This window comes from Paramisgurnus dabryanus, chromosome 4 (genome assembly GCF_030506205.2).
Source record: "Paramisgurnus dabryanus chromosome 4, PD_genome_1.1, whole genome shotgun sequence".
Taxonomy (NCBI): Eukaryota; Metazoa; Chordata; class Actinopteri; order Cypriniformes; family Cobitidae; genus Paramisgurnus; species Paramisgurnus dabryanus.
The window spans coordinates 4,445,377-4,454,543 of NC_133340.1; the positions used below are offsets into that span (position 1 = coordinate 4,445,377).

The window sequence follows — 9,167 nt, forward strand, 5'->3', positions numbered from 1 at the left end:
GTTGTAAATTTAATAGAGGACTGTCGATGCGAAACAAAAGAAGGACATCAGTCACATCACAAAGGCCCAGTCCTGGTTGATCCAAGCGTTGATCAATATCCCTAAAATAAAAAGTAAAAAGATTTTTGTTATATGATTATTGTGTTATCATTTATGATTGCATTTAGAGTAGAAATAAAACACTGTCATTTTGTGTCCCTGCATTAAAAAAAGTGTTCACAACAATTACATGAAACCACCTCTGTATCCGTATGCATTTTCTAAAATTGTCTATATAATGTCAAATTACATTATATTATATGCCAACTTGCAACAAACATGAAATATCTTTCTTGTGATGTTTTAAAATTTGATTGAACTATGACAATAATGTGAGTTTATGACATTAATTAAAAGCTTCGTAAGTTTTTAAAACGCTTCAGAGTGAAGTTTTAATTTCGCTTTCTTAACATTCGTTAAGTCAAAGTTTCTAGGAAACTTTGGCAGTTTGTCATTGGCTGGATAGTGCCAGACAGTAATCTATGAATACAGTTTAGTGTATTGAAGTTATATAAAAGTTATAAGTTATAAAAAATATATTCCTGCTGTCCACTTTATATACTATCAGACCATGATTATATTTGGTACAAAAAAAAATTCCTTTAAAACTGGAATAAATCATTTGGAGTTTTGGAAGAGGTGTAGTTTATATGTTATGATTTAACTTAGAGCACGATAGTTAAAAATCAACGATTCTGGGTGAAAGGGAACACATTGAAACATTTAAAATTAATATTTAATTCATACGTATCAAAAGTGTTAAACGTAAGTAATAGATAAAAAAAATAATACTTTCATATATTCTTAATTTATAGAGGGGTTGCAAGTTTACAAACATTGCAGGGTGCGCGCGCAACCAAGGGGCAGAAAGACCGATTGGTGAGCTGATCTGCTACTGCAACAACCTTAATTATTGAAGCGTTCTTTTATGTTTGTACATAAATAAGACTTGATTTTAGTTGTATCTGTTTTTCTGTCTTTATTTTTGCAGTGTTACTGTGATACATGTATGAATTATAATTTTATAATTATAATGCTAGTAACGTAATAGTCGCATCTACTGGTATGTTAACATCAGGCACCCAGCACTGACTCTGTTGGTACTATTTTCCACGCAAAAATTCCTTGGCATTTTGACTTACAGACACCGCTACTAGCATACAACACAATGCACGTCTCTTCTTTCTGCCCCTCGGTTGCGCGCGCAACCAGTTAGTGACGTCGCCGTGCAACCCGTCTATATGTTTTAAATATACGTTTTGTATGCGGTTTCGAACTAAACGTATTCTCGCGATAACTTGGATGTCTATGTGAGAGTTCGAGTCGGATATCCGCTCTCTTTTCGGTGGTGGACTCCAAGCGAGAAAGTCCTCCATAATGAAGGTAGGCGAAGAGAAATAGTTATTTTGTAGTTTAATTCCACGTAAAGTGCTTATAATATTTAATGTGTTGCACCTTACGGTGTCTAAACAATCCGATGTGTTATTGTTAGACGAGCAAAGCATAATTAATATGACGGATGGATGTTGATTTTCTTTGCTTACGAATGCTGCCGTGTAAACGCAGCAACATGGCAGCGCCCGGCATTGCCATGTAAAAAGCACGTTACTTTTAGTTTTGAACAGTCGCAGTTAGCGGGGAATTGACCACCTTTGTCACCGATATTGTAAATGTATTTACAATGTTAGGACGCCGTTGAAGGACATGGGTAAGGAGTGTGAAGCTAACGTCTACTTTGCTTTAGCATTAGCAGCTGCTCTGCTAGCAGAAACGTGTTGTAATAATTGTATGACAGAAGTGTTCTTGTCCTTCTCAGAAGTATTAATAGATTTTCTTTTATTCATCCCAATAGCTCAACATCTCGTTCCCCGCCACTGGCTGTCAAAAGCTGATAGAAGTTGATGATGAGCGCAAACTGAGGATCTTCTATGAGAAGCGAATGGCCACAGAGGTGGCTGCAGACTCTCTGGGTGATGAGTGGAAGGTAAGTCCTGTACACATCTAAACATTTTAACAGTTTTTTGTGTTTCACGCTTTTCACGCAAGATTGTAAATAAAGAAGACTCTTGGTTTGACCTTTTAATATTCTTTCTCGAATAGGTTTTGTTCAGGCTCCCACTAAATTGTTACCTAGATTTTTTTTATCAGGTCTTTAAAACTTGTTAATGTTTCTTTATTGTTTTGCCAGGATTTACGCATTACAATTTTTTTTTGCATATAACGTGCTTAACTTTACTGCATGTGAACTTATGGCATTTATTGTCTTGCAATTAATGTTTTATTTCTGATGAAAAACGCAATCAAACTCAGATTGAAATCATCACAATGTGTTTTTTTTCTCTCTTTTTGTAGGGCTATGTTGTGCGCATCAGTGGAGGCAATGACAAACAGGGCTTCCCCATGAAACAGGGTGTGCTGACCCATGGCCGTGTGCGTCTCCTCCTCAGCAAGGGACACTCCTGTTACCGCCCTCGCCGTACTGGTGAGCGTAAACGCAAGTCTGTCCGTGGCTGCATCGTGGACGCCAACCTGAGTGTCCTCAACTTGGTCATTGTCAGGAAGGGTAAGTGAAAATGGTTAATTTGAGAATTCATCCTGGTTGTACGTAGCTGTGGATGTAGGCACACAAGCAAACCCTTTTCGCTTGATCAATAGCTTTAAAGGGGGGACATCGTAGTGCTAAAGCAACAGTGGAGCTGGTACCGGATAACAACCACATCATATTTTCAGATGCTAGTTGTACTGTATTGCTCTGTCAAATCATGTTAGGTACAGCAGTTTAATTCGGTTGTAGTGCAGTAAATCTATGGAGTCTTTTAGCGTGTAGGTTCTACCCTTCTCCAATACCTGCTTATAATTCCTGAATGCGTAATTTATAAAAAAAATGTACTGCCTGTATGAAGTTGCTTTTGATATTACGGTGTTTTTTATTTACATGGTCTCACATCTATTTTTATTTTCTGCAGGTGAGAAGGACATTCCCGGACTGACTGATAGCACTGTCCCTCGCCGACTTGGACCCAAGAGGGCTAGCAGGATCCGCAAGCTGTTCAACTTGTCCAAAGAGGATGATGTCAGGCAGTATGTGGTCAGGAGACCCCTCACTAAAGAAGGTTTGACTTTAAGAAGCATATTGTATTTTCCAATTGGTTGTTAAGCCTAAGAACTAATTTAATTATTGCCTGAATACATCTTGATATCATAAAGTGCATTCGTTTATGCACCACTTAGCAAACCCTTTTGGCTGATCAGTAGCCTCGAAGGGGGGACAGTGTGGTGCCAAAGCAACAGTGGAGCTGCTATCGGATAGCAACCTGATCATATTTTCAGTGGCTGGTTGTACTGCTTTGCTCTGTCAAACGTTTTGCAACGTATTATGCTTTTGAATAGGGCTTTGCAAGTATTAAAATAGTCATTATCAACCTTGAATTAAGGCTTTGATGAATGGGTGGGTGCGAATGCTTTATTGTGCATCTCAATTAAGATCGTTTTATGAAAAGTAATCGTTTGCTTCTTATTTACAAGATACATGGCTGGGTAAGCTAGAAGCTTTTGTAATCAATGTCATGCAAATGCTCTTTTTGATAGGCAAGAAGCCGAGAACTAAGGCCCCTAAGATTCAGCGTCTGGTTACACCCCGTGTGCTCCAGCACAAACGCAGACGTATCGCTCTCAAGAAGCAGCGCACACTGAAGAACAAGGAGGAGGCCTCTGATTACGCCAAGCTGCTGGCCAAGAGGATGAAGGTATTCATCTACCGTTTCTCATTAATGCAGAGTTTGATTTTGTTTGTTTTCTTACAAGAGTTTGGCATAGCAGTGTGCATAAAGCAACACATTTACTAGAATGAAGAAATGCTTAGTGATGTGTGGATGGGATCTTTAAGCAATAAAGCACTTGAGCTATGTTAAGTTTGCTTACGGTTTTTGCTCTGTCTGTTTTGCAGGAGGCTAAGGAGAAACGTCAAGAACAGATTGCTAAGAGACGTCGTCTCTCCTCTCTGAGGGCCTCAACATCTAAGTCAGAGTCTAGCCAGAAGTGAGACATGTACCTCACAAATAAAGCGCAAAGTTTTTGATGAACAATCGGTGTCGTCACTATTTTCATTTCGCTGTAATGTGGTTGTTTTTACGGAGTTGAATTAGATTATGTTGGAATGTTTTTTATGGCTATAAACTATTTCTATATAAGTCACAATTTCAGGGTAGAGTTGACTTGAAAAGTATGTATAGGTCTATTTACATGACTCAGCTCGTCTGTGTTGAGCTCTTGAGTTTTTGAAGCAATATGTTAGCCTGGTTAAAACCAGACCGTTCTCAGTAGTAACTGAGTTATGGTCTGGCAAAGCTTCATAGACTAATCATCTCCAAAGGGGCGTCACCAACGGACCTCGCTCAAATGCCTCTGGGTGCAATTGGGATAGACCTAAAACCAATCAGAGCGATGAAGGTGATGACATATGCACCACTACCAGAGGGCTCTCGCTCAGACCCATTCGTTTAACCACCAAAGTTGCAAGCTGGTATATCAGACTTTTGCTGAATCCAGTAATGTACATAACCTGCTTTACCGTTGCTGCTGCGCTGTCGTCATAGTGTAAAGTCTGCCCCAACGTTTCTGATTGGTGCCGTGATTTCTCTGTATTAGAAATGGGCTTGAATGGCCTCTTTGCCAAACTACTTGCAGAGCAAATCTAAATTTGCCGAAAGTAGTCTGGGTTTTCCCAGGCTAGCGCTATGTCTTAATTTTGTATAGAAGCAGGTGCAGTACTAGTGCTTTATACAAGTCTAGCATTACTTTAAGCACTACTCTGAGGGTGATTGGAGACTAGCATCTGGTTTCACAGAACTAGCGTAAAGTCTTCTCTAGACTAAAACACATGTTTGAGCAGTCTCAAATGAATGTTAAAATATACCAGTGCCACTGATTTGTCTCGAGATACACACCAGTAAATTATTTTTCTAAGGGATGTTTATTAAGTAAGGGATAATCCACGGCTAGCCATGCATTAAAGGGTTTTAATGCACGACGTAGAGGCGAAGAACCACCCGTCGTGTAGCGGTTGCCTCTGCAAAGTGCATTAAAACCCTTTAATGCATGGATAGCCGTGCATTAGCCGTGTAGTTTTGACAATCATGCCTTACTAAAAATGTTACTTGTGTGCATTTTGAGGCAAAACAAAGGGCACTCAAGTATTTTAAGATGTCAGTAAAGGTTGTTTTCAGTTTGGACAACGCTTACATTTTTATTTTAGTCTATGACTAGTCTAATATTCCTATCCCAGACTAAAATGCATTTTTGAACTGCCTTCATATAAAAACACCTTGTACTTGCATATCTTAACATATATCAGTTCCATTATTTTGTCTCAAGATGCACACCAGTATTTTTTTTGTAAGGTTTGTTTGTTAAAACTACTTAAATGTACTAATAATACTAAGGCCTAGTCATGGATTTACCTAAAGCCTTTCTGGGAAACTTACCTCTTAACTCTTTCACCGCCAGCGTTTTTAAAAAAAGTTGCTAGCCAGCGCCAGCGTTTTTCATGATTTTCACCAAAGTTTCATGCCTTCCAGAAAATGTTCTTCTTTAAATAAATAAACATACAATATACCAAATGAAAGAACAGACCCTCTGCTTTCAAACAAAAAAAAACCGTTTCATCCTACCTTTAGTGGTTCTTTTGCAATCAGCTTTTGAATATGGGTAGGTTTTTTGCAAAAACACCATATTTTGAGCAAAAAGCAAAAATAATTCCATATTTGTGACGGACTTTTCATAGAGATCCCATTCAGAGCGATCTTTAGAACAGACACGGACATGCAGCAGCTTGCCATAGGGCAATACTTCCGGTTTTAAAAAGTTGCGGAAGGGCGCCACCTGGTGGATAATAGAGGTATTGCGGAAAGACGGAAAATCTCGTCATTGGCGGGGAAGCGTTTTCTCTTAATTGACGAGATATCTCGTCAATGGCGGGGAAAGAGTTAAAGGTTAAGTGTACTCAAAGCTTAAAGAGGACATTTTACAAGGGTTTTTTAAGATGTGAAATAAATCTTTGGTGTCCCCAGAGTACATATGCAAAGTTCTAGCTTAAAATACCATATAGATTATTTATTATATCATGTTAAAATTGCCAATTTGTAGGTGTGAGCAAAAATTTAGCATTTTGGGTGTGTCCTGTTAAATGCAAATGAGCTGATCTCTGCACTAAATAACAGTGCCGTGGTTGGATAGTGCAGATTAAGGGGCTGTATTATCCCCTTTTGACATCACAAGGGGAGCCAAATTTCAATGACCTATTTTTTCACATACTTGCAAAGAATGCTTTATCAAAGTTACTGGGTTTGGCTTTTTTTTTTCCAATTATAGCACTTAAAAATGGAAAAAGTCAGATTTTCATGATATGTGATGTCCCCTTTAAACAAATCTAACCAGTATAAGTTTAATGGAAAACAACTGTTGACAGGCTCAAAGGCCTCTAAACAGGATCCTGTAACCACTTGTTTACAGGTGCTTAATTTTCCACCCAGTAACTCAATAGCTAACTTTAAAAAGTTTAATGTATTCTTTTATTTAAACTTTAAAACTACATGTTTTGTCCTGTTTAGCTGTCCGAAAAATCAAACAAATTTGTGTGACCAGATGGGGGCGACACGACAACATTCCAACACCTGATGCAGAAGCGTTTGGTATTCACATAACACGAGAACTCAACTAATTTCTATACAACTAACCAGCCACAATGCTGTATTCTAGAATGATACTCGTAGTGCGTTACCTAGAAAGCTTTGGCGCACAAAGCAATGCTTCTAAACTTGAAGCGGGGTTTCTAATAATTATTCCACACATCATTACACCACCATCACCAAGGGTCCGTGTACGTTTTGATAGTTTGTTTTTTCGTTTAAACCAAAAAACAAAATAACGAGAAACCACACGTTTTTTGTTTGTCGTTTCAAACAAAAAAACAAAAACCGCTAAAATAAGAGCCGTTCTTCCGTTTTTGGTTTCTGAATCTAAAAACGAAAAACGACTAAACCAAATTCAAATAACGGTTCGATTTTGGTTTTTGGAAATTCCTTTTTTCATTTCTCTGTTTGAAGATCTACATTAAAAGAAAGACAGGTTGGCCACGTGACGCGGAAGTTATAGTAAATACAGCCTATCAAAATAAAAGCCGGTCATGCAGCACTAACCTAACACCAGAGTAACGTTAGAAGAAAAAAAAATCAATAAATAAATAGGCTTTGTTGTTACTGTTAGCGCAGAGTTGTTACTGTTAGCGCTATATTATATAATTAAATTAATATTTAATGTGGTTTCCACCAAACTGTTCCCCCTTTCTACCAGCAGGTGGCAGTATTTAAACGACTGACTGTATTGTGTTTTAGTTTATTCTTCCTGGGGTCTCCTCAAAATTCATTACATGTTTCACTTATATTTTTACACCATTCACACACCTACACACAATAACAATATACAAGACATAGCAGCTCAATGTCAAAGAAAAGAAAAACTCAAAAACAGCTCATTTTCTGGTATTATTCTATACTCCAATAAACATTCTATATTCACAAACAAAACTAAGTCATTGAATTCAACATAAATCTTCATAAAAATCAGAGTATACACCTATCAATAATCACTGTGTGAACAAGAAAAGTTTTAACTTCTTTTGAAAGTGTTTTTTATTATTTTCCAGCACCAAAAATCCTGGTAATGAGTTCCATGCCACCATAGCTTGATAAAACACTGACCGCTGTATTTGGTTTGTTCGACATAAAGGCAACACACATCGCATCTCACCTGTTTGTCTAGTGCAATAATTATGTGTATCTGAAAAAAAATTATAAATTGTTTCTGGAGTTTAGGATACAATAATATTTCTCATAAATGTTACTAAAAAGTACTTAAGTCTAATTTTTACAGTTAACCAACCCAAACTATCATGCATAACAATCACACTGGTTCTATATGGACAGCCCAAAACAATTCGAGCTGCTTTATTTTGAGCAACCTGAAGTCTGTGTAGATTGTTTTCACTTGTATTTGACCAAACAACTGAGGTATAATCCAAATGAGAAAGCACTAATGACTGAACCAGTTGTTTTGTTGTCCAACAAGGAATGAACTTCCTACATTGTCTAATAATAGCCCTGCTTCTACCCATTTTCTGTAAAATTTGGTTTATTTGACTATTCCAAGACAACTTGCTATCAACATACCTAATAATTTAGTTTCTTCTACTTGTTCAATCAAAGTATCTCCAGATAACAAGTTTAATGTGGGTGTCGTGTTTAAAAATTTTTTTGACCCAACTACCATACATTTTGTCTTTTTTGATGACTAATCTATTAGCACTAATCCATTGTGTAACTAAGGTCATTTCTTTATTTAAGATGTTATTAAGTTGATCTACTGTTCTTGCAGATGCATATAATGTACTGTCATCTGCATGCCATGGTGGCATGTTCCAACACAAGGGGAAAATCATTTGTAAAGATAGAAAATAAAAGAGGCCCTAAACAACTACCTTGGGGCACTCCACACCTCATCTCTTCAACCTCAGAGTAACTACCATTAAAATACACAGTATACTCTCGGTTACTGAGATAACTCTCCATCCATTTAATAGGAGCTGCTTCAAATCCATAACAACATATTTTTTTGATTAACTATGATCTGAAACATCAAACGCAGCACTTAAATCCAACAAAACTGTACCAACCAAATTTTTCTTATCAATTTCCGTTAACTGATCAGTTTCCGATCAGTAATCTGAGTCAGTGCTGTAGTCGTGGAGTGACCCATTTTATATGAATGCTGATAAATTGTATTTTACCCATTAAAGCAAAATACTTCTGTATTTGATCGTACACTACTTTTAAATTGAACAGTTTTAAATTCCCTGAGTAGAATAGGAGGAGTGAGAATATGTGGGGGTGCAGATGGACAATGATGTGGAATTGAAAACGGGGGTGGGGGGTATTTTGTCATATTTCAGACCTCTGAATGAAATACATGGTTGGTTGTCTTCTCTTGTCCAGTAGACTTTCCTCTTTCACATCTGCATACACGCATCGCCCAAACATTAATTCAAATTGTATAATGTGAGGAAGCTTATACTA

General features: G+C 37.4%; 1 protein-coding gene across 1 annotated transcript; it reads left to right on the top strand.

The window, feature by feature from the left end:
- The first annotated feature begins 1,322 nt into the window (after positions 1-1,322).
- Positions 1,323-4,124, top strand: LOC135746601 (small ribosomal subunit protein eS6). Its single transcript, XM_065265219.1, has 6 exons — positions 1,323-1,422; positions 1,892-2,023; positions 2,392-2,602; positions 3,006-3,152; positions 3,628-3,785; positions 3,986-4,124. Exons 1-6 carry the CDS (start codon positions 1,417-1,419, stop codon positions 4,079-4,081), a joined length of 750 nt encoding a protein of 249 aa, XP_065121291.1. The 5' UTR covers positions 1,323-1,416; the 3' UTR covers positions 4,082-4,124.
- Positions 4,125-9,167: the final 5,043 nt, after the last annotated feature.

Coding starts and splice junctions, on each gene's coding strand:
- LOC135746601 (XM_065265219.1), top strand. Junction 2,603..3,005: donor CTTGGTCATTGTCAGGAAGG/GTAAGTGAAAAT, acceptor TATTTTCTGCAG/GTGAGAAGGACATTCCCGGA. Junction 3,786..3,985: donor TGCTGGCCAAGAGGATGAAG/GTATTCATCTAC, acceptor TCTGTTTTGCAG/GAGGCTAAGGAGAAACGTCA.